The sequence below is a fragment of the Micromys minutus genome (assembly GCF_963924665.1).
Source record: "Micromys minutus genome assembly, chromosome: 3".
NCBI lineage: Eukaryota > Metazoa > Chordata > Mammalia > Rodentia > Muridae > Micromys > Micromys minutus.
In genome coordinates this window covers 76613553-76639229 of record NC_137972.1, presented here as the reverse complement: position 1 = coordinate 76639229, position 25677 = coordinate 76613553, and the positions used below count along the sequence as shown (strand labels likewise).

Here is a 25677-nt window from a genome sequence, read left to right as displayed (position 1 = left end):
AAACCACCAGGAGAAAGTATTCATCAAAAAGGAGCACCTCGACCTTGACCCGAGAAAGACTTTTCTTAGGCAACTCTTGTTATCACCCAGCTGCAGCTGCTGTGTCCATTTTGTAACTGCCAGGGGCATTTCATGATTTTTTTTCAGACCTCAAGGGAGGGGGTCCTTGCCTCTCTAAGGGCAAGTTAATTTAGAATGAAGTTTTAAGAAGAAAATGGGGTTTATTTTGCTCCTCAGTCCCTTCACATTCAGTTAACTTGCTGGGAGCTTTGATCACAGAGATGCTGGATTCTGTCAGGATCTTTTGAAAGTTTCTTATGTGGCAGAGCATGTTGATTGGTTTTGGGTTATAAACCAGCCTTGTCTGCCTTGAATCAACCTCTAGGCCCTCAGCATTGGAATGAGGCTGATTTACTGCTCCTTCGTGTCCTGAAGGTACTGTCTTTGTGGCCAAAGTAACTCACTGAGTTTTTTGGCCCTTCAGTGTAGAGATGTTCATTGTAGGATTATCCAACTTGCTGTGGTCATTAACTAATCTAATAAGTCTTTTAAAATCAGAGGTGAAGTTGGCCCCGCATGGTGGCATACACCTTCAATTACAGAATTCAGAGGCAGCCAGATCTGCCTGAGTTCAAGGCCAGGCTACAGAGTTTTCCAGGACAATCAGGATTACATAGAGAGACCTTGTCTCCAATAATCAAAATTAAAACAAATCCACTAAGAGACAGATAGACAGACAGACAGACAGACAGGCAGATGTTACATTGTGTATGTTTTGCTAGAGAACCTGACTAATGGGCTCTGTCCTGGTTCTTGGAAGACACCATGTACCTGTTAGAGTACAAAAATTTGGGAATACTTTACTATAAAACCCAAGTTTAAGCCGGCCAAAGTTTCTTTATTCAAATGCTGATATATCAGGGAGGTAGATGGCTGACTTAGGGATGCAAACCAGATGGTCAAAAGAACAGAACAGCTCTTAAAGTCAAAACCAGCATACTGGTGATGTAAGGGGCATCCAACCACGTTCATGAACGTGATATTTCTCACCTGGTGTTTTAGGTGTTGATTCTTTAGACACCTAACAGAATTCTCCAGTGAGACACTCAGGACCTAAACAGTTCATTTTTGGAATGTTATGTCAGTAGTTATGATTTTTTAGTTATTACCAGACTAGTTATATTTGCTAATTTGGGGTTTTAGAGAAATTGGACTTTCTGTTAAAGCTGATAGTTCACCTCCATTGTATTTATGAGACAGTAAAGGTGAAAGACCCCCTCCTGCTTTAGCTGCAGTAACGCCATTTTGTGCTAGGCCCAGAGCAGGCAGGAATAAAAAATACTGAAACAAAAGTGAGCCAGAGGACAGCCCAGTCTCTGTCAGAACAAAAATATCTGCAGTTGACCACCTGGACCAAGGCAAGGACATCCTGCCACACATGTTGAGGCAAGGACATCCTGCCACACATGTTGAAGCAAGGACGAAAAACAACTCCCTGTCCCAAAGGAGGGGCCAAGGCCGCCCTCCTCTTCCTAGAACTTGGGTCTGTAAGGCTGTGCAGGCTAGGTCGGGGTCCCAGGTGGCCAAGCAAGATACCGGTGGGCGGCCAGCTAGCAATAGACAAAGAAAGGAAGACATTCAGACAAGCCCAGCTTTCAGATAAGCTGCAGCCCCCGACTAGAACCAAGAGTTGTGTCCTTGGAGCCATATGTCTGCCATAGTTCCCACACTTAGATAAGCCCAAGGCAACTATTCTCAGGAGCTGCAGCCCCAGCTGGTATCCAGAGCTGTTTCCTTAGAGCCATGTCCTTGGGCTCACTCCCCGGCCACATTTAAACGAACCAATTAAAACCCTGTTGCTATGCTTCTGCTTCTGTACCTTGCTTCTGCCCCCCAAGCCCTATAAAAAGGGGACTGCCCCTGTGTCCGGTGCGCAAGTCCTCCGAGAGACTGTGTGCCCACAGGTACCTGTGTATCTAAATAAACCTCTTGCTACTTGCATCCGAAGTGAGTGGTCTCGCTGTTCCTTGGGACAGGTCTCTTCAGAGGGAAGATACCCTCGGGGATCTTTCAAAGGGTATGTGGTGACTTCTATATTTTTCTTTTTTTGTTTGGTTTCCTTTCCTGGACACAGGGTTTCCCTGTAACAGTTCTAGCTGTCTCGGAACTTGCTGTACTTCTAGGCTGGTCCAGAGCTGACATCCTTCTCTTCTTCCTCTGCCTCAGGAGTGTTGGGTTTAAAGTTATAGACCACCACAGACCGGCATTGCTGTGTGTCTTTATCCAACTCGGGCTACCAGGGCAGAAAGGCAACACTTGTCCCTTTAATCAGTGGCGGTAGCTTTCCTCTCCCCTCCCTTGCAGGACCAGCGGCCGGGGCGACCACCCCTTGCTCCACATAAGGCTGTATTACGGGTCCGTCGGGCCATCCGTCACAATACTCGGGCCTCTGATTGGCTGCATGGACAAATGGGGGCGGGAATTCGGGAGAAACTGGCTTTTGGGCAGCATCACTGCGTTTGGGCTGAAGAGCGTGGCCAGGGCTAGTGGGGCGGTCGGTGGCGGTGATGGAGGCTGTGGCGGGACTTGCAGGTAGCACGTGGGCTGCACGGTGAGTATCGGAATGAGACCTGGCCGACCGTGCTCGCCGAGCCTATCCGGACGGCCATCTTGGGAGTGGAGCGCCCGGGGGCGTGTGGGACCTTGGGTCCGGTTCACTCAGTCGGAGAGTTGGGGTCTAGAAAGCAGCCGAACTTCATTTAAGACCAGGAGCCATTTTGAGACTGCCCAAGTTAGGTAAAAGTTCTAAGATTCTGTTTCTTGGAGTTAGGCTACGCCCTACCCCATAACCTCAGAATGTTTCGCACCAAATGTTGCAGGAAGAGTTCTATAACTGCCTCGTGCTCTCTGCAAACCCGCCGGCTTGCAAAAATACCCCTCCCTATAGGTTTTGTCCTATAAGAGAAGTATGGGAAATTGGCTTGGGGGCTGTTCTCTCAGATCTGATTTTAGGGGGAGACAGTCACCGCACAGACTTTGCTGTTCACAGAATAAGGTGTTCTTTATCCTCATTCGGTGGGCTTAATATTTGGAGGCTTCGGTGATATAAGAAACTATTAGGGTCCAGGAGTCGCTCCATAAACCATATAAACATAGATTTCAGTCAGTCAGGGGTAGTTTATTGAACGCATACCCCAAGATAGATTAGAGATTTAATACTCTCGGAAGCTGAAAGCCACAACCTCGAATTTTTCTAGGGTCATTTTATTTATTTAAGTTTGTTTGTTTCTTTCTTTCTTTCTTTTTCTTGGATGTTTTCTTTACTTACATTTCAAATGTAAGTAAAGAAAAACCATTTCCCGGTTTTTCCTTTGGAATCCCTGTATCCCATTCCTTCCCCCCCCCCCCCCCATGAGAGTGTTCTCCCACCCACTCCCTCCCTCCCACCTCCCCACCTTGGCATTCCCCTATAATGGGGTATTGAGTCTTCACAGGGCCAAGGATCTCTCCTCTCTGATGCCTGATAAGTCCATCCTCTGCTACACATGCAGCTGGAGCCATGGGTCCCTTCTTGTGTAGTCTTTGGTTGATGGTTTAGTCTGGGAGCTCAGGCTGGGGGGGCGGGGCGGTGTCTGGTTGTTTGATATTGTTCTTCCTAGGGTCAGTTTGTATAAGTAAAAACACAAAATGAGTTCCTAAGCAGGTACAGGGAGGGTTGCAGGGTGGTCTGCCTTTTCCAAGTTGTTACTGGTTTAGACATGACAGTTCAAGTTGACTTCTATTTTGATTGGTCCCGAGTGAAGGCTGTGGTTGGGGAATTTTCAGGAACCTCAGAACATAACAGAATATATGGTCAACTTGATCTCTCTCTGAGCCAAAATGATGTCAACAGTATGAGGTGGTTGACAAGCACGAGACAGAAGGGTTACAACTAAGTAGATGGGGGTTTAAGCTTTGGCATAGGCTTTAACAAATCTGTACCCAAAATCAGAAACTGAACCCTTTATTTCCAACATCAGGGGCCAGAGCATCACCTCCCGGGGTGTGCGCGTTTCAAGGCTCCTGCTGGCTTGATTCAGTTCCGAGGTCCACAGCTGCATCAAAAGAAAACCAGCAAGCACCTGTAAGAGGAGCCCCCATTGGTAAGTCATTCTTTTCCTTGTGTAACATCTGGTCCTGGTTCTGTTAAGATCCCATTTGGGTACAGTGTTCTAGGGGGATACATGAACTTCTGTCCAGGGCACTAAGGAGAGACCATACTACCTTCTTGGTTCTTGGCCCCATGTGTCTTGTTCTGTTTTGTTTGCCTTTTCTATTTCTTTTGTCCCAAGTCTTCTGAGGTTTGGATTTGGGGTGACTGAAAGACAAAATGGGTAACAAGACTAGTAAACCTGATACACCCTTAAACTGTGTATTGAAACATTTTGACAAACTTTACCCCCATGAAGTTAAGAAAGCTTATCACTACCCCATTACCAAAAATCGTCTTAAGACCTTTTGCAAACAGATATGGCCTATATTTGGAGTCCAATGGCCCTCTGAGGGCACCTTTGACCTCCAGGTGGCATGGGCCCTAGTAAGCGCTATCAACTTACTTGGCCACCGAGGATACATTTTACCTTGGGCAGAAGCAACATCTAATCCACCCATCTGGATGGGGTTTTATATGTTCAGAAATGGCCAGCGTGGCCCTACCTCAATCATCTCAAGGAGCCCTCAGGGATTCATACCAGGGGACCAGAAGACCTCCAAAACTCCAGATATACAGGACTCCCCACCACCTCGTCCCTGTCACCCCCACCTCAACCCCAACCCCCACCTCAACCCCAACCCCCACCCCAACCCCCCAACTCAATCCAACCCCCCACCTCAGCCCTCACCTCAACCCCAACCCCTACCCCACCTGCTGGATCACTCTCTATCCTTTCCCCACCCCACATCAGACGGCGAGTTACTTCCTTATGCTTTGAACCCTTTTCAGAGGCAACAGCAGCCCCAGTCCCCTCTCACCAGGTCTCCTGCCACTGATCCTTATAACTGGAACACTCAGAACACTCCTTGCAGCACAAACGGGAGCTGAATAGACCACATGCCTTTGACCACCACTGTCCTCTTTAAATGGAAGATACAGTACCCTTTCTTCAGCACACACCCAAGGCCCCTGATGTCTTTAATGGAGTCCATCTTTTCCACGCACTTTCCTTCTTGGGATGATTGTCAGGATCTTTTAGCCATTTTCTTCACATCAGAGGAGGGGAGCCAGATTCTGTCTGTGACAGCGAAAGCATTTGTCATACCGGACACAGGGACTGGCAGATAGAGGGTGGATGTAGTTGACTGTCCTATCCACATGGAACTATAGGAGAGAAGAAGATAGGAGGGCACTCAGTAATTACCACCAGGCCTTGTTAAAGGGAATGAAACAGGCAGCCCGGAAGCCCACTGACTTTCTCAAGGTGACGTGTACTAGACAACGTCCAAAGGAATCGCCTTCAGAGTTTCTCGAATGCCTCCCAGAGACATTCCGCACGTACACACCCATAGATCCAGACGACTCGGTAAACTTCGAGGAGATTAACCGAACCTTTGTAGAGCATTCGGCCCCAGACATACGTAAGGCCATCCAAAGAGTATGTGGATTTGAAGACATGACTAGGTCAGAATTATTGGAAATAGCCCAGAGAGTGTGTGACAATGGAGAGAGTGACAAAGTGCTGATAATAAGAACAGTGATTGAGACTCTGATGAATTCACAGTATTCCTGGGACGCCCCTGGTCGTGGTCAGAGACCACAGAGACTGCGAAGAGACCAGTGTGCTCACTGCAAGAGATTGGGGCACTGGAAAAATGAATGCCCCAATCAAAGACAGGTCCGTTTTCGTCGAGGCCAGTTTTAGCTTTAAGTGCATAGTGGGGCCATCACTCTTTAAAATTACGCCCCCAGGAGCCTACAGTAGACTTTTCAGTTGGGAGGGGGGTCAATCTGTAAATTCCAACTAGGGATTTTCACATTTGAGCCCTGGCCAAACGGAGGAAATGCCAGGCAATAGAGGAAGTCAGAAATGTAAACGGACTACAAAGTGGGGTGTTAATCCAGGAAAGAGGGCAGTGACTCATTCTTTTGTCGCTATCCCTGAATGTGCCTGTCCACTTTGCAGGGATGAGATCTAAGCAAGCTCCAGGCAGCCATCTTGTTCTCAGAAGATGTGACTAAACTACAACTAGGGGTTTGTCACCTGTTCCTTAAGCGTGAAGTACCTCCTTCATCGCCAGGGTCCAGTCCAGACCCCCAAAGAGAAATGAAAAGAACAACCTATCAGGGATGTTTCCACGTGTTGGGGCTAAAGACAGTCCTGGTAGGGTCCAGCATGTGTTACCAGTTACAGCTCAGCTACTTCCGAGGTCAAGCCCATTCGAGTGGGACAGTACTCCATCAGTGTTGATGGCAGCCAGAGAGGGAATCAAGAGCCACATTTGATACCCCCTCAAAGCAGGCATACTCCTTCCATGCCAGTCGACCTGGAACTCTTCAAAACCTGGGACCAAGACTATCAACCAGTCCAGGATTTAAGGGGAATGAATAGGTGGGTGGAAACTATTGGCCCCACTCTTTCCAACCCCTATACTCTGCTCAGCATGTTGTCACCTGAGCATAGGGTTTATACTGTACTTGACCTAAAGGACACATTTTTCCCCAGTCCTTTGTCAAAAGTAGATGTATCCTCTGTATTTGAATGGGCTGACCATGACCTGAACCTGCTTACTTCGGGGTTTTAACAATTCCTCTACCATCTTTGATGATGCCCTGGACCAAGACTTTAAGTTAGACTTAAGTGCTTGGCCTGTGCCCAGGTAAATGTAGAAAAGGCTATGTTGTCGCAAGGGCACTGAAGTCAAGGTACTGTACCTGATGAATTTTGGGAATTGGACTTTACTGAAATCAAGCAGGGGCCACATGGATATAATAAATACTTTCTGGTTTCTATCAACGCTGTCTTGGGCTGGGTAGAGGCCTTTCCAACCTCAATGAAAACAGCCCAGATAGTTAGCTAATAAATTAATGATGGACGTCATCCCTAGATGTGGCCTCTCCTTAACTTTGGGGTCTGACAATGGCCTGGCCTTCATGACCAAACTGTCTCAAATAACTTCAGAAGCCCTCAGTAGAAATCGGAGGCTACATAGCACGTGTCATCATAGATTCGGACATCACAGGCTCAGAGCCCAGGGGAGGCAGAAAGAATAAATACAACCTTAAAAGAAACTCTCACTAAATATGTTCTTGAGACTGATGGTAACTGTTATCCTTGTGCCTTTTCCCTCACTAAGGGCCGGTCGCACCCTCTACTGTGAAAAATTCACTCCATGTGAAGTAATTTACGCACAGCCATACCCAGTGATCTCTTGGGTAACATCAAGAGCTAATCTCTGAATCCCTGGAGGGATTACAATTAACTCTGGAGAAGATCTTTCCTCAAGTCTAGGCTGCCCAACAAACTGGGCACTGCTTGCCTGACCACCTGTTCCAAACTGATGATACTGGTAGTCTGCCATTTTAAGACTCAGTGCATGGGACCAAGATGATGCCCCCTACCAGGATTCTCTGGATGCTGTCAAGTTGCTGCTAGTCACATCTCAAGAAGGCACCAGAGGGTCCTGTGGGAGAAGAGGGCCACCAAAACAGGAATTGATTGAGTAGGATCCCCTCCAAGTTAAAATCTCTAAGGTTTAATGTTTTCTTGTTTATCTGCTTTTACTCCTTAGACTATGGAAGCCAGAATTAGTCTTGGTCTGTTGGGTTATGTCCTTACCCTGGAACTTCAGCTATATAACTCACATGGACAACCCACTTGGATTCACTGATACAGGTCAGGTGTTGGACACCATTATAACTTCCAGTCAGCCTAATCTGAAAGCTGATGACTGCAAACTCTTTCCCTTCCGTCCTAGCTGTGGACATTTACAATTGGAGAAAACCTTAGGAGGTATCCTGGTTTACATCTGTCCAGCCCAGGGAAGCAAATCCTGCCAGGGCATTAATGCCAATCATTGTGCCTTTTGAGGCTCCAAAACTGTTACCCCATCTGCCCTAAGGCAAAACATGATATTCTTACCTCAACTCCCAAGCCCTCTAAAACCTACTCTTTAATTGTCAGTTGGGGTCATGTAACATTGTATTCCCCAACTGATAATTAAACTGAGTCTTCTGAGAATTCATATCAGAATGTAGGAAGAACCGGGGGGATTTGGCCATAGGCAGGTGGGCTGGGTCCCACTTTCAATTACCATGCAGTGATAAACACTAGGCCCCAGTAAAGACCTCCCGAACCCCAGATTTCTCCTGTACGCCTATGTACCAAAGGCCCCCCAACCCCCAACTACGGTCTTGCCTGTTTCTATCCTCTCTGAACCACCTCCATCCACTGCTCCCATGGAAGTTCCACTCCTGACTGCTAACACCCATTTCCTTCACCTGTTCTACGCTTAGCCTGACGCAGGACTGATGGTCTTGCCCTGACCGCAAACCCCCCACCTATTATGAAGGGAATGACTTAGAATCTGTCACTCCCTGTATTGCCACAAGCTCCTGGCCCCAGCCCCTGCTGTCCCTAGGTGAGGCCCAAGGACAAAGACTGTTTCCTGCCAGAAACGTCAGCTCCTTGGCTTCTCCATATTTGTATAATTATGCAGCCATTATTCAGCACCTGACTAGCACAGGTGCTGAGAGTCTGCAGCTACCCCTCTGCCCATGCTGTCGCAAGTGCCTGCTGGTCTCATGCATTGTCCACGGGACACACCCACCTTTGTGCATCCTCATTCATGTCCCCATTTCTGATGGGGATGAAGGCTAGCCAAGACATCTGACCACCCTCAACCATACACAGCGGTGGCTCTCCTATTAGTCCCACACTTAGTGAATTCAGGGATTGTAGGGCCTGCAGCACTAGGAACATCAGCCCTGGTCCTGCACGATCAGGGTTTAAAACTGAGTGCTAAAGTTAAATGGGATTACAAAAGACTCAGTCCCTAGATTGGAAGATTTGGTGGATTCTCTGGCAGAAATAATTTTATAGAATAGAAGGTTTGACTTACTCTTCGTGAAACAAGGAGGTCTGTGGGTAGTTGTCAGAGAAACCTGTTGTTTTTATGCTGACCAATCAGGTATAGAGTACCCTTGAGCTATGGTAAGAAACAGTCTGAAAACCAAACACTTAGACAAACAGGAAGGAAATAGTTGGTGCCAGTCTCTTTTTTAACTGGTCACACAGTCTAACCACCCTTGTTTCAGCTGCTGCTGGTCTCCTGATGCTCCTAATGTTTCCTATGACCTTGTGGTGCTCTACGAGTCTCGTCTTTGGACAAGCAGAGAATGCTAAGAATGCTGCCCCTAGCAAGCATGATAATAGCTAGAAATGGTAGCGTCCTTTCACAGATTTGACAAGAACATGTAAAAGGGGAATCAGAAACCAATCCAAGTCTATTTCAAGGCCAGGAGCCATTTAGGGCCCTGTTTTCTGTAAAGCTTACGTTTCAGTTTCTGTTTCTTGGAACTTGGCTGTACCCATCTTATAACCAAGGAATGTCCTGTACCAGATGTTCCACGAAGATTTCCATAACTGCCTTGTTCTTCCTGCTTGCAAAATCCCCCGTCCCCATCAGTTCCGTCCTATAAAAGACATATGGAAACATAGGATAGGGCTGTTTTCTAGAACTCACACTTTATGGGGAGATGGCCACCAGATTGTCTGTGCTGTGTACAGATTAAAGCTTTCTTTGAATTGGCCATATTTTGTGGTCAGTGGTCTTTATCCTCATTCAGTGAGACTAATGGGCTTCCCAGGAGTACTCCTCAGCCTAGCTTGGAGGCCCTGCTCTTCTTTGAGCTTCCCACCAGGCAGATGAATTGTTTAGCAATTGGATTTTGCTTAGGAGCTGCTTCCCTTCCCCACGAGGAGTGCCGACACTCTTCAAAAACTTACTGTAGATCTGAGAAGAAGAAGCAACTTGTTTTTGAGGATATCCATCGGCACAGGTCCCATGGCGTGCCGAGCAATGGCGGAGGGGTTAAATAAGGGAAGAACAGACAGGGTCTGCCCTGCAGGATCCTTCCTGGCTGGGGAGGTGTTGGTCAAGGGAGAAATGGTACTCCTGGAGTGACACCCATGCACCCAGGAATGTGCTGACCAGCCTGTTGGGTCCTCAGCAAGCCTCCCTTGTCATCCTTCCCATAGGGTGCCTGGGTTCCAGAAATCTGCTGTGGTTGGCAGGCTCAACGTGGTCTCCTCATTGTTGTATTAGAGGAGGGTGGGGGGGAAGTGTGCCTCCTGAGTGGACAGATGCCTTTGGATGCAACTGTTTCAAGGACACTAAAGGCCAGTGCCAGTGTGTGTCCTAAAGAGAGGCTGAGGCTTGCCAGTGTGTTCCATAATAGCCAGTTTTAGAGATGCTGGTACCATGTGACATTCACTGGAAGTACCAGCCATAGTTAAATGGAGCCACCTGGGACCTAAAAGGCAGGCTGTCTGTGTCCAGAGAGGCGACCCAAGCCTCCCAGGAAAGCCCCAAAGGATTGTGGGTGAGTCCCAGAAATTGAGCATAGAATCATTTACGCTGTGGGTGTTTGGTTTCACCTTCGCCTGTTGAAATAATAATAATAATAATGTACTTTGGGTTTTTTTTTTTTTTTTTTTTTTTGATATTGCCAGAGCACACAGTTGAGAGATTTTTTAACTTTAAGAGGAATTTTGGAGTTTTATAGAAAGTTTAAATTTAAAGAAAAAAACCTGTGTTTTTTTTTTTAATAGTACAGCTTTTTTCTTTTTTTAAATTGGATATTTTTTTTAAACTTACATTTCAAATGTTATCCCCTTTTCCAGTTTCCCCTTTGGAATCCCCCTATTCCATCCCTCATCCCCCTGCTTCTATGAGGGTGCTCTCCCCACACTCCCTCTCACCTCCCCTCCCCACTCCCTCCCACCTTCCCACCCTTGCATTTCCCTACACCTGTGCATTGAGCCTTTCTGTGCCAAGGGCCTCTCCTCATTGATGCCTGATAAGGCCAAAGGAACAGCTTCTTAAAGTATTTAAGTTAATAAATGTTTGTATTATTAGTATACAATCTTGAAATATAAATAAAAGGCTTAAGAGTTAGTGCTAAACACTGGGTGCCAGAAACTGGGATAGTCCTGTCCTGGGAAGCAGTAAGACAGCGACCTAAGCAGTCAGGCAAAGCCTCTGCCAAAGAGCTGGGAGCAGCTGTCCTCAGCCTGCAGGTCGATGTGCACACGGAAGCCCATCACAGTGGCACACTGCAGTTGTGGAGTAATGGTGAGAATAATATTTTGGCCGGGTTTCGCCACGACGTGGGGACTATGTTGAAGATTTGCAGCCGTAGGAAGGCTTAGGGAATGTCTCTCCTTCCCTAAGGTCTATTCAGGGTTAAGTTTATATGCCAGAATCAGCTACATTCATCCTACAGAGACTTGTGTGGGTGTGGGGGAATACTGGGGTAGGGGAGCGGGGGCTCAACTCTCAGGAGAAGGGGAGGGGTACTTCACTGTCAGGAGAACGGGAGGGGGCTTCACCCTCAGGAGAAGGGGAGTGGGCTCCACTGTCAGAGGAGAAGGGGAGAGGTACTCCACCCTCAGGAGAAAGGGAGGGGGGCTCCACTGTCAGAGGAGAAGGGGAGAGGTACTCCACCCTCAGGAGAAAAGGAGGGGGGCTCCACTGTCAGAGGAGAAGGGGTGAGGGGCTCCACTCTTAGGAAAAGGGGAGGGAGCTAGGGGAGCGGTTGTAAGTGGGTTATTGGGAGCGAGGACACCGATCTGGATGTAAAGTGAATTTAAAAAGGGAGGGGGAGCTGGAGATGGTTAAGAGCACTGACTGTTCTTCCAGAGGTCCTGAGTTCAAATCCCAGCAACCACATGGTGGCTCACAACTGTCTGTAATGGGATTTAATGCCCTCTTCTGGGGTGTCTGAAGACAGCTATAGTTTACTTATAATAAATAAGTAAATCTTTAAAAAGAAAGGGAATGTGTGCTGGGTAGTGGCGGTGCCGGCCTTTAATCCCAGCTCCCAGTAGAGGTGGGTGGGTCTCTGAGTTCCAGGCCAGACTGGTCGATAGAACCACTTCCATGACAGCCAGGACTGTTTTGGTAAACTGAGTCCTATAAGAAGCTGTAAGATTCTGTAACGGTTCACTATGAAAGGACCAGTCTGCCTATGGACTGGTCTTATTGATGATTAAAAGCTTTATTCTTACGCTAGAAAAGCTTCATTTTGGAATTTTTTTTAAAGGCTGAACCTAACAGGGATAAATCTACTTACTATAAAGTGTTAAAGATGATTAAGATATGGAATTTAATAATCAGTCACATCATAAAAGATCAGACCCTTTAATGTGTTCATAATCGCACTTGTATTCCCGTTAGAGTACTTGTCTTAGTTAGGTTTCTGTTGCTGTGCAGAGACACCATGACCAAAGCAATTCTTACAAAGGACATTTAATTAGGGCTGGCTTGCAGGTTTATAGACTCAGTCTTTTATCATCAAGGGGGGAGCATGGCAGCGAACAGGTAACTAAAAAGAAGCAAAAGTTTGTTTAGCTCAGCTATAATAATTATTATGGTCTTCAAGGTTATCAGAGATCTGCTGAGATGGTTTTCAAATGCTCAATGGCAAAAGCTTACAATGACAGAGAGAGACTCCAGCTCCAAGCACTCACTATAAGGTCTCTAAAAGAAGATAAAAGGGGCACCAGCGACTCCACCTGTATTTTGGCAGTGCTAACCACTGAGTATAACTGCCCCAATGCCTCACCTGCTGCCAGGACCTTTCCCAGTCTGTGGACAAGCGGGACACTGAAGAGTTGACTGCCCCATTTTGCCTAGACAAAGTGAGGTCAGTCTCTCGAGTTCCTTTTCCACAGGAAGAAGGCCACGGTCCACACAATGGTCTCCTCTCCCCACTCTCCCCTACATGAGAGCATGAACTTTTCTCTAGCCCCTGATGTTTACATAGATTAGCTATACTCCGGAGTTCTGAAAATGATTGTTCTGGGGTGTACCGAGGACCTCCAAACGTCCTAGCAAACAACTGATAAGATATCTTTGTCTGTGTGCGCCACACCTTCATTCCACTTCCTTGTTTGGGCTAGCTTAAAACAGGGACCCTGAGAAACATGAAACAGACCTTGACAAGTCTCTGCTTGGTCTCGCTCATCTTTCTTGCCCGTTTCTCTTCCAGGCTTGGTCCCCCTCGGCCCCATGAATAACTGGGTTTCTTGGGACGGGACAAGTGGCGCCCCATGTGAGGCTCGAGGCACGGACCCTCGCCAGAAGGAGAGCACCTATGGAGAAGGCTGCCCAGCTGAGAAGCCATTTTGAGGAAGGCTCTCACCACTCATGAGAGAAAGCCTTGCTCGGTAAGTTGACATTTCTCCGTCTCAAAGAAATGGGCCATATCAACTGTCTAAAGAAGTGGTCTTCATCAGAGACCTAAAAGTTTCTCTCAGAGAAAGGGGAGTCAGAGTTAGAAAGATTTGGTAAAGTTTTTTGTGTTCATAGATCAGGCATGTTCCTGGTTCATAATAGATGGGCCAGAAATCCATCGTAAAAAATGGCAAAAGGTTGGTAGAGCATTAGATGATAAGTTGACCAGAGAGTGCCCTGAGGCGATCCCTGCGACCATGTTCTCCTTTTGGGGACTCCTCCGTGATGTTATTGAGGCAGCATCAAACAACCCGGGCAAAAACAACTTTTGTTGGTCGCTGAATATTGCCTTCGCCCCTTGTCTCAGGCGGCCTCGGTGACCTCTCTCTCTTCCAAAAGGGACCCCTCCAAACCCCCGTCGGTCATCATAGGTATGTCTGAGGCCCCGCCATCCACTCCTGCAGCCTCCCTCTACCCCCCTCTCCCAAAGAGTCATCTTCCTCGGGAGGCACCAATGATGTATCCGATTTTTAACAAACCCCCCGATGGTGACCCCCCCTAGACCCCAGAGATGCGACCACCTTAGAAGAGAAGGCGGCACGTTATCATAATCCTGCCTGGCCGCCGTTTCCTTCAGCCCCTTCACATGGAGCCCCCCATATGCCACAGATTTGCTCGCTTACCTTTCTGCCCCCAGCCTTGCCCGCCGCCACCCTCTCAGAGGCCAGAGACAAACTTGTCTCAAATTGCTGAACTAGAAGAAGTTTTCCATCTCCAGAGCAGCTTGCTCAGCTCTCTACCAAACTCGCCTCACTACAGGCCACCCTCAGAGACCGTTTTCGCCGGGGCCACAAGCCCGAATGACTTTAAAAATGAAACCTGGGCCGTGACTTTGAGCTCTAATAAAAAGAAAACTCTTCGGAGGCCCAAAATCTAAAACTCTGGCTTTCCCCATTACAACCCGCTCCGCAGGAGCCGCCATTCCCCCACCTCTACTTCAGAAGACCCTCCCACAGTCGACCCGGCTGTGCCCACCCCTGCCATGCCCCTGCCGTGCCCCTGTCGTGCCTGCCTCTGGCTGTGGTTCCCTTGCTGGGTCTGGCAGCGAGGACGGGGGTGAAGGCGAAAGTGATAGCGAGGGACAGGCGATGGCGCCCACTGCACAGGGAGAGCTGACCGCCGGGCGGAGAAAGTTCCATAGGTTACATTTTAAAAGCTTGGGGGAGCTTAATTCAGCGGTCAGGACCTACGGACCCAATGCTCCCTTTACCCTCTCTGTGTGAGTAATAAACCCTTTTGCGACTTGCATCCAGTGGTCTCGGCTGGTTCTTGGGTCCTGGGGTCTCCTCAGATAAAGGTCCTCTAGACAAGGGTCTTTCATTTGGAGGTTCCACCGAGTTCGAGGCCCCTGACCCGGAACCCCCGACCCACCACCAGGAGGTAAGCCGGCCGGCATTTCCGTTTTGTGGAGCGCTCCTGTCTTCTGTCTTTCTGTTCAGTGTTTCTTGAAATCGGTGTACTTCTCAGATCTGAGTTGCTCTGTATCTGGCGGGCCAGAGAAGGAGCTGACGAGCTCGGACTTCTCTGCCGCAGCCCTGGAAGACGTTCCAAGTGTGGCACCTGGGGCCCGATTTTTCGGAGCCCAACCCGTATCGGAAGGATACGTGGTCCTGGTAGGAGATGAGAGAGCCGGTCACACGAGGTCTCCGTCTGAAATTCTGCTTTCTGTTTTACGCTGAAGCCGCGCCACACAGTTTTGTCTTGGTTTCGTTTTTTACTGTTTGTGTTTGTATTGTCTCTGTTGGTTTTCTTCGAAGAAACTATGGGTCAGACAGCAACCACCCCCTTGAGTCTTACACTATATCACTGGTCTGAAGTGTGTGACCGCGCACACAACATGTCTGTGGATGTGAAGAAGCGAAAGTGGCAAACACTGTGCATGGGGGAGTGGAATTTAGTGGGTGTTGGGTGGCCTAAGGAGGGTACCTTTAACTTGGATATTATCTCCCAGGTCAAGGAGCGAGTCTTTGACAAGGGACCGAATGGCCACCCCAACCAGGTGGCATGGAAAACCTAGCCCTGGAACCCCCACCTTGGGTGGCTCCCTTTGTACACCCCAGAAGACCCTCACCAGTAACGCCAACTACGCCGACCACCCCTATCCTGACCTCTCCCTCTTCCTCTTCCCTCTACCCTGCCCTCACTAAACTCCCTAAACCTCTCACCCCCTCCAAAGAGGTGATCCCCCAGACCCTAATATCCCCCTTATCGAACTCCTTTCTGAAGAACCCCCTCCCTACGGGTCCCAGGTCCCACAGCAAGCGGGGACCGATAGGCAGGGGGACCAGCCTAGGGAGCCTCCGGCCCCCTCCCCGGTGGCTGGGAGACTCAGAGGGAGGCGTGAGCCCCCCGGTGGAACCCCCCTCCCACCTGTTGCCCTTGAGAGAAGGTCCAGGCGGCCAGACCCAGTACTGGCCCTTTTCTGCCTCGGACCTCTACAACTAGAAGCAGCACAACCCCGCTTTCTCCAGTGATCCTGCAGCTCTTACTAACTTGATTGAGTCTATTTTAGTTACCCATCAGCCCACCTGGGACGATTGCCAACAGTTGCTGCAGGTACTCCTGACCTCTGATGAGAGGCAAAGGGTCTTCTCAGAGGCCCGCAAAAATGTTCCAGGAGAAGATGGCCGTCCCACTCAACTACCTAATGAGATCGATGCGGCTTTTCCCCTGACCCGACCAGACTGGGACTACCACACGGCTGCAGGTAGGGGAAGCCTATGTCTTTATCGCCAGTTGCTCATGGCGGGTCTCCTAGGGGCAGGTAAGCGCCCCACTAATTGGGCCCAGGTGAAGCAAGTATTACAGGGACCAGATGAGCCACCGTCAGTGTTTCTAGAGAGGCTTAAGGAGGCCTCCAGGAGATATACTCCCTATGACCCAGAGGATCCAGGGCAACAGACTGGCGTGGCGATGTCATTCATTTGCCAGTCGACCCCAGACATTAGAGGAAAGTTACAGAGACTGGATAATCTGCAGGGATTCTCAGTGCAGGATTTACTTAAAGAGGCAGAGAGGATCTTTAACAAGAGAGAGACGCCGGAAGAAAGAGAGGATAGAGTACGTAGAGAAAAGGATGAGAGAGACAAAAAGAGAAATGGAGACTTGAGTAAGTTGCTAGTCACCGCCATGGAGAAAAATGAGAGAAAGGGAGATAGGGGAGATGAAAGGAGCCGACCCAAACTGGATAGGGACGAGTGTGCCTACTGCAAGGAGAAGGGACACTGGGCCAAAGAGTGCCCCAACAAGAAGCCTTGGGGACCCCGGAAGCAGAGACCCCAGACTTCCCTCCTGGCACTGGATGAAGATTAGGGAGGTCAGGGTCAGGAGCCCCCCCCCCAGCCCAGGATAACTCTCCAAGTCAGGGGGCAACCTGTCACCTTCCTCGTGGACACCAGAGCCCAACATTCAGTTCTCACCGGGACCCCAGGCCCATTAAGTTCTTGGACAGCCTGGGTCCAGGGGGCTACTGGCAGTAAGACCTACCAATGGACTACTGATTGCTGGGTGGAGCTGGCCACCTGGCAGGTAACTCGTTCCTTCTTACATGTTCCTGACTGCCCATATCCCCTGCTGGGGAGAGATCTCCTCACTAAATTACGGGCCCAGATTCACTTTAAAGAGGAAGGGACGACAATCACTGGACCCAAGGGGAGGCCTCTTCATGTCCTCACCTTAAATCTCGAGGACGAATATCGCCTCCATGAACCTGAAGCCACCAAGGAGAACTCGAATCCTGATCTTCAGGACTGGGTAAGCAAGTACCCCCAAGCTTGGGCCGAGACAGGGGGAATGGGACTTGCTGTATTGCAGCCCCCGGTAGTAATTGGTCTTAAAACATCAGCCACTCCTGTCTCGATCAAACAGTACCCCATGTCTTATGAGGCTCGCTTGGGAATTAGGCCTCACATAAAGAGACCTTTAGATCAGGGTATCTTAGTGCCCTGCCGGTCTCCCTGGAATACACCCCTTATACCAGTAAAGAAGCCCGGGACTGGGGATTACTGACCAGTACAAGACCTGAGTGAGGTCAACAAGAGGGTCGAAGATATCCACCCGATGGTCCCCAACCCCTACAATTTGCTTAGCACACTGCCACCCTCACATCGATGGTACACAGTGTTGGACCTGAAAGATGCCTTTTTCTGCCTCTGATTGAGCCCCCAAAGTCAGCCAATATTTGCCTTTGAGTGGAAAGATCACAAGCTGGGGATCTCAGGACAGCTAACTTGGATTAGACTTCCCCAAGGGTTCAAAAACAGTCCTACTCTTTGATGAGGCCCTACATCGGGACCTGGCTGACTTTCAGGTACAGCACCTATCCCTCATCCTTCTTCAGTATGTTGATGATCTCTTGCTAGCTGCGCCCTCCCAAGAAGAGTGTGCTCAGGGAACTGAGTCTCTACTGCAAACTCTAGGACGATTAGGCTATTGGGCCTCAGCCAAAAAGGCCCAGATATGCCGAACACAAGTCACCTGCCTTGGGTACCTATTAAAGAATGGACAGAGATGGCTAACAGAGGCCCGTAAGCAGACCGTGGCCAGCATCCCCGTCCCCAAGAGCCCTTGACAATTGAGGGAGTTCCTGGGGACGGCGGGGTTCTGTCGCCTCTGGATTCCCGGGTTTGCCGAAATGGCAGCCCCCTTGTATCCACTGACCAAACAAAGAGTGCTTTTCCAGTGGGGAGCTGAACATCAAGTGGCCCTCAATAACATCAAAAAGGCCTTATTGACCTCCCTAGCGTTAGGGCTCCCTGATCTGACCAAGCCTTTTGAACTATTTGTGGATAAAACCCAGGGCTTTGCAAAAGGAGTCCTTACTCAAAAATTGGGACCCTGGCGACGCCCAGTCGCCTACCTGTCCAAGAAATTAGACCCTGTAGCTTCTGGGTGGCCCCCTTGCCTCTTTATGGTTGCTGCCATAGCAGTGCTCATTAAAGATGCCAGCAAACTAACTTTGGGACAGCCCCTGACCACCTTGGCCCACACACGGTGGAGGCTCTGGTCAAACAGCCACCCGACCGGTGGCTATCTAACCCCAGGATGACTCGTTATCAGGCCCTCCTGCTCAATGCAGACAGGGTGCAGTTCGGGCTCGTTGTAGCCCTGAATCCGGCAACTCTACTCCCCCTCCCGGAGGAGCAGAGCCCCATGACTGCCAACAGATCCTGGCAGAAGTGCATGTAACCAGACCAGACCTCACGGACCAACCAATGGCAAGTGCCGACTTCACCTGGTACACTGACGGCAGCAGGTACCTTGTCAACGGAGAACGGAAGGCTGGAGCCGCCATCACCACCTCAGACCAGTTAGTATGGTCAAGCGCTCTCCCCGCAGGGACTTCTGCACAACGTGCCGAACTGATAGCCTTGACCCAGGCACTCCGGATGGCAGAAGGTAAGAGACTCAATGTCTACACCGACAGCCACTATACCTTTGCTATGGCGCATATACATGGAGAAATATACCGGAGAAGGGGGCTGCTCATGTCAGAAGGCAGAGAGATTAAAAACAAGACTGAGATCCTAGACCTCCTAGAGGCCCTCTTTCTGCCAAAAAGACTGAGCATTATGCACTGCCCTGGCCATCAAAAAGGCAATGATCCAGTAGCAAAGGGAAATCGCCTGGCAGACACCACAGCTTGGGAGGCAGCCATGGGAACAGTCGTCCAAGGAAGAGCGGGCCCTGACAATCCCAGACCTATCCCATGGAAATATTGCCAAGAGGATATCCATATGCTAAAGAAAATGGGGGCCTCCTATGACCCGCCACTGCAATGTTGGGTCTATAGGGGGAAGCCTGTAATGCCTGAAAGCTTAACTTTTGAACTCATTTCTCATTTACACAAACTGACCCATCTAAGTCCCAAAAAGATGCGAGAACTGTTAGACCGGGAAGAAGGGGATCCCTACCTTTTAAACAAAGGAAGAGCCCTCCAACGAGTGGCTGAAGAATGTCAGGCATCTGCTCAAGTCAACCCTGGAATAGCAAAACTAGGACCTGGAATAAGGCCCCGGGGCCACCGGCCCGGTGCTCACTGGGAACTGGACTTTACAGAAGTTAAACCTGGAACATATGGATACAGGTATCTGTTAGTTTTTGTAGACACCTTTTCAGGATGGGTAGAGGCCTTTCCGACAAAGACTGAAACTGCCAAGACAGTGGCCAAGAAACTGCTAGAAGAAATCCTGCCCCGGTTTGGGGTACCACAGGTATTGGGTTCTGATAATGGGCCTGCCTTCGTCTCCCAGGTAAGTCAGGCAGTGGCTAGGATACTGGGGATTAATTGGAAACTTCATTGTGCTTATAGACCCCAGAGTTCAGGACAGGTAGAACGGATGAATAGAACTATCAAGGAGACCGTAACCAAATTATCGCTTGCAACTGGCTCTAAGGACTGGGTTCTCCTCCTACCCTTGGCTCTATACAGAGCCCGCAACACCCCGGGGCCTCATGGGCAGACCCCTTTTGAGATTGTCTTTGGGGCACCTAAGCCCTTGACCAACATGCTGGGGTGTAAACTGCCCTCGGGTGCTAACCCCCCTTCTCTGGAAGCTTACTTACAGGCCCTCCAGATTGTGCAGAAGGACATCTGGAAACCCCTGGCTGCTGCCTACCAGACCCACCATGAAGTAGGAGCTCCACACCCTTTCGAGATTGGAGATTTCGTGTGGGTCCGACGGCATCAGACCAAAAATCTCAAACCCTGCTGGAAGGGACCCTGCACCGTACTGCTCACCACGCCCACGGCCCTCAAGGTCGACGGAATCACCGCTTGGATTCATGCTTCCCACGTGAAGAAGGCGACTCCTGGTGAAAAAGACACTCCTGATCAGCCATGGCGACTACACCAGACTTCCAATCCCCTAAAACTCAAATTCTCTCGGGACTGATCCTTATCCTGTGCTTGAGGCAGATGACTGCTGTAGATCCTAAAGATAGTCCCCATCGAGTCTTTGATGTCACTTGGACAGTCTCCAACCTAATGACCGGCCGAGTAGCAAACTCCACCACTGTCCGGGGGGCCCTGGGAGACACTTTTCCCACCCTGTACATAGACCTTTGTGACCTGGTGGGAACCGATTGGGATCCCTCTAGTGCTAATCCAATAAACCCCAGTTATGGGTGTAAATCTCCCTCAGCAAAACGAAAAAATAGAGACCATGATATTTACGTGTGTCCCGGGCATAAGCCAACCAGCCGGTGCGGGGGACCTGCTGACGGGTATTGCAGTAGCTGGGGTTGTGAGACCACCGGGGATGCCTATTGGAAACCCTCCTCCTCTTGGGACTATATAACTCTTAGTAAGGCCCCCGTGAATCTCTGGTCAGGATGCACTGCCAATACTCCCATAGTTTGTGGTCCTTGCTATGACTCACAACGCACCAAAAATGTTCCGGGTGCCACAGTCGGAGGGCGGTGCAACCCCCTGGTCATCAAATTTACAGAACAAGGAAAAAGAGCCCCCTGGGACACCCCCCTATCTTGGGGACTACGACTGTACAGAAGTGGTGGGTCAGACCCAGTGACTCTTTTCTCCATTGCTAGACAAGTTGTAGCTCCGGTCACCCAACCGGTGGGCTCCAACCCTGTGTTGCCTGCCCAAAAACTTCCCTCTCTTCCAGCACCTGTTTGGCCACTAGCGGTACCTGCGGCTCCGAAGCCTACCCAGGGTGCGGTAGGCAATAGGACTGAGGTCATTCAGACCCCTACCACACTCCAGCAAGAGACCACATCCCCCGCGCCACTGGGAACGGGTGACAGGCTCCTTGGCTTAATCCACAGAGCTTATTCAGTCCTCAATTCCTCTGCCCCTGACAAGGCCACCGAGTGCTGGTTATGCCTAGTCTCCTCCCCACCTTACTATGAGGGAGTGGCAGTACTAGGCAACTACTCCACTCTGAGCAGTGTTCCGGCCAATTGCACCAACACTCCCCGGCACCGCCTGACCCTCTCGGAGGTGTCAGGCCGAGGACTATGTTTAGGGCTAGTTCCAGCGTCTCATCAGGCTCTCTGTAATCAGACCCATAACGTTACCAACCAGTCAGGGAAATATTTAGTCGCCCCCCCGAACACTTATTGGGCTTGTAATACTGGTTTCACCCCTTGTATATCCTCCAGTGCCTTTAATCACACATCTGAATTTTGCATCCTTGTTGAACTGTGGCCCAAGGTAACTTATCATCATCCTAAATATGTGTACTCTTTTTATGAAAATAGGAATACTATAGGAAGGATCAAGAGGGAACCGGTTTCTTTAACTTTAGCCCTACTTCTTGGAGGGATAACCATGAGAGGCATTGCTGCCGGGGTAAGCACAGGAACCACTGCCCTAATCAATCTAAATCACATAGGGCAACTACAGGCAGCCGTGCATAATGATATTAAAGCTCTAGAAGAATCAGTGACAGCACTAGAGCAGAGTCTTACTTCCTTGTCAGAAGTAGTCTTGCAGAATAGAAGAGAACTAGACATTTTGTTCCTCAAAGAGAGAGGTTTGTGTGCCGCTCTAAAGGAAGAATGTTGTTTCTATGCAGACAAGACAGGATTGGTCCAAGATAGCATAGCCAAACTCAGGGAACGACTAGCCCAGAGGCAGAAACTGTTTGAGAGCAATAAAGGGTGGTTCGAAAGTTGGTTTTCTAAGTCCCCCTGGTTGACCACCCTGCTCTCCTCCCTGATGGGACCCATAGTGATCTTACTCATGATTCTGACGATTGGGCCCTGTATCATCAACAGACTCCTGCAATTTGTCAGGGAAAGAATTTCTGTTGTCCAGGCACTGGTCCTGGCTGAACAGCATTACCAAAGATTACAACAGCAGGGTACAGAGGTACCCTGATGCAAAATAAGTGAAAGATTTCCCTTAATGCAGAAAAGAAAATGGGGGAATGAAAGACCCCTGCTTGCCCGCTTAGCAGCAGTACCGCCATTCTGCAAGGCTGTGCACACACAGGGCGGGCCAGGTCAGGGTCCCAGGTGGCCAAACAAGATACCGGTAGGCAGCCAGCTTGCAACAGACAGAGAAAAGAAAGCTCCCACACTCAGATAAGCCCAAGGCAAACTGCTCTCAGATAAGCCCAAGGCAACTGTTCTCGGAAAAACCGCAGCCCCGGCTAATGCCGGGAGCTGTATCCTTGAACTCACCCCCTGTCCACATTTAAACTAACCAATTAGAACCCTGTAACTATGCTTCTGCTTCTGTACCTCGCTTCTGCCCCTCCAAGTCCTATAAAAAGGGGATTGCCCCTTTGTCCGGCGCACCAGTCCTCCGAGTAGGCTGTTGCCCACGGACACCCATGTGTGAGCAATAAACCCTCTTGTGACTTGCATCCAGTGGTCTCGGCTGGTTTTTGGGTCCTGGGGTTTCCTCAGATAAAGGTCCTCTAGAGGAGGGTCTTTCAGCCCTAAAAAGGGTTGTTTTAAATGTGGTCAACCTGGGCACTTTGCCCGACAGTGTCCCGCTGTGCTGTCTTCTGCAGACAATCCCCAGCTCTCTGTAGGCCCACCACCCGGTCTGCACAGCCTACCACCCTGTGCCCATGGTGTAGACGGGGTAAACATTGGGCTAATACTAGCCGCTCTGCCCCGCTTCAGAGAAACAGCCAGAGGGGCCAACCCTGGGCCCCTCAACCCATCTCATTCCTTCTGGCCACGGGGAACAGCCGGCAGCCAAACCAGCCCCCTACCCTCTACAGAGCCATCCCAGGGAGCGCAGGAGTGGACTTGTGTGCCTCCGCCACCACAATGCTAACACCGGAGGATGGTGATCAAGTCCTCTCCACCGGGGTTTTTGGGCCTCCTTCGCATAATACTTATTTTCTAATCTTGGAGTATGCCTCTACCACCCTAAATGGACTCACACCGGGGAAATTAAGATCTTAACCAGCGCCCCTCAAGGCCGGGTGTCAATTTTCCAAGGACAAGGCCTGGCACAAGCCCTGTCTCTACCCCTAGATACCTCCCACCCAGCAATAGGTGCACAGTGCAGCTCTTCTCAGTCAGGCTCCTCAGACCTTTACTAGGTTCAGGCCATGACCAGGGACCGCCCTGTACTCAGCCTTAAGATACATGGCGAAACCTTCGAGGGTATCCTAGATTCGGGGTCTGACTCCACTGTGATCTCCCAAAGCGCTTGGCCTTCTACTTGGCCCCTATAGGCCTCCATGACCCATTTGCAAGGAATTGGGCAGTCAAAAAATGCTCTTCAGAGTTCACAGTTGCTGACATGGGAGGATAGTGAGGGAAATACTGGCACCACTCAGCCCTTCATTGTCCCTGGCTTACCTGTTAACCTCTGGGGAAGAGACGTTCTCTCTCAGATGAAAGTCTTCATGTGTAGCCCCAGTGAAGTTGTTGCTCAACAAATGCTCTCTCAGGGCTATCTCCCTGGACAGGGACTGGGCAAACAAGGGCAGGGGAGCCCTACACCAGTGACTACTATCCCCAAGGTGGGCTGCATGGGCCTAGGGTTCAGTGAACATTTTTCATAAGGGTCAATCCTCTCCCTGCACACCAGGCAGATAAGATCACCTGGAAAGATGATTCCCCTGTCTGGATTGACCAATGGCCCCTCCCTGCTAAAAAACTGTCCACGCCATAGAGTTAGTGCAGGAACAGCTGGCCACCAGACATATTGAGCCCTCCACATCACCATGGAATACCCCCATATTTGTTATCCACAATCGAAGTGGTAAATGATGGCTACTGCAAGATCTTAGGGCAGTCAACAAGACCATGGTCCCCATCGGCGCCCTACAGCCTGAAGATTGCAAACGCTTTGTGTTTAGCCTCCCCATAGTTAATTGTATAGGGCCCTTCCCCAAGCCCCCTCCCCTCCCTGCTTCCAGTGGAGGGTCCTCCCTCAGGGTATGGCCTACAGTCCCACCCTCTGCCAGAAGTATGTGGCTCAGACCATTGATCCCTTCAGGACATCCTTTCCCGATTTGTACATCATACATTATATGGATGACATCCTTCTGGTGGGTCCTGATGAGAGACAACTATACTATGTTGGTCAGCATCTCATTGCCGCCCTCCAGAGTCAGGGACTCCAATTCTCCCCTGAAAAAATTCAGACTTGCCCCCCCTCATCTGTTTTTAGGCTTTAAATTGTTTCCCAACAAGATCCTCTCCCGAAAGGTTCATTTAAGGCCTGATTCCTTACAGACACTCAATGATTTTCAACGACTGCTGGGTGATATTAACTGGCTTTGACCCTATTAAAAAACTTACAATGGGGGAATTAAAACCTTTATTTGATATTTTACATGGGAACCCAGATCCATCCTCCCTACGTGTGCTGACTCATGACACACAAATGTCGTTGGCCAAGGTAGAGCAGGTCATCAATAAACAGCATATTGGATACTTCTCCCCAGATTTATCCCTCAAATTCCTGTTTTTTCCTACTCCTTTCTCCCCCACTGGCCTTCTCTGGCAACTTAAACCTGTTTTGGGTCCATCTGCCGGCTTCTCCCTCTCACATACTGCCTACCTATCCTCAGCTGGTTGCCCATACTTTACGCCTTGGCAGAGAAGCTGCCCTTGGGCTTTTTGGCAAAGATCCTGATACTATTCTCCCATACAATGCCTCCCAAGGCCAGTGGCTTATCAAAACTAGTGACGATTGGGCAGTTAACTGCACCTCTGTCCAGGGCTATTGATAACCACTATCCCACTGACAAATTGGTCCAATTCCTACAAAAGACACCTGTGGTCTTCCCAAAAAAGAACAAAGTCAGCCCCAATTGCAGGGCCGAGGTAGTCTTTACCAATGGATCCTTCTCAGGTATGACTGCCTTCAGCATTGGCAGGGAGGTCTCCTGCTTCATGACTGATTTCTCCTAGGCACAACTTGTTGAGCTGGCAGCCGTTATCAGGGTATTTGAGGTCTTGCATGAAACACCTTTTAATTTGTATACTAACAGTGCCTATGTGGCTGCCTCTGTACCCCTTTTAGAGACTGTTCCATATATCCGCCCCTCAACAAACACTTCCCCGTTGTTTGCTAAGCTCCAAAAAATTATTCTTGCCCGCAATTTCACCTTTTTTGTTGGCCACATTCGCACCCATTCTGGCCTGCCTGGGCCACTGTCTGAGGGAAATGATAAAGTAGATCGGGCCACCCAGATAGTAGCTTCTGCTCTGTCTATCACCCCTCTCGCCGGTGCGCAGCAGGCCTAT

General features: G+C 49.6%; 1 protein-coding gene across 1 annotated transcript; it reads left to right on the top strand.

The window, feature by feature from the left end:
- Positions 1-2493: 2493 nt before the first annotated feature.
- Positions 2494-22705, top strand: LOC308419374 (MLV-related proviral Env polyprotein-like). The gene is made up of 4 exons (XM_080915088.1): positions 2494-2611; positions 4020-4142; positions 13247-13424; positions 20047-22705. Exon 4 carries the CDS (start codon positions 20330-20332, stop codon positions 22331-22333), a length of 2004 nt encoding a protein of 667 aa, XP_080771214.1. The 5' UTR covers positions 2494-2611; positions 4020-4142; positions 13247-13424; positions 20047-20329; the 3' UTR covers positions 22334-22705.
- The last annotated feature ends 2972 nt before the right edge of the window (positions 22706-25677 follow it).

Coding starts and splice junctions, on each gene's coding strand:
- LOC308419374 (XM_080915088.1), top strand. CDS start 20,330: ATGGCGACTACACCAGACTTCCAATCCCCTAAAACTCAAATTCTCTCG.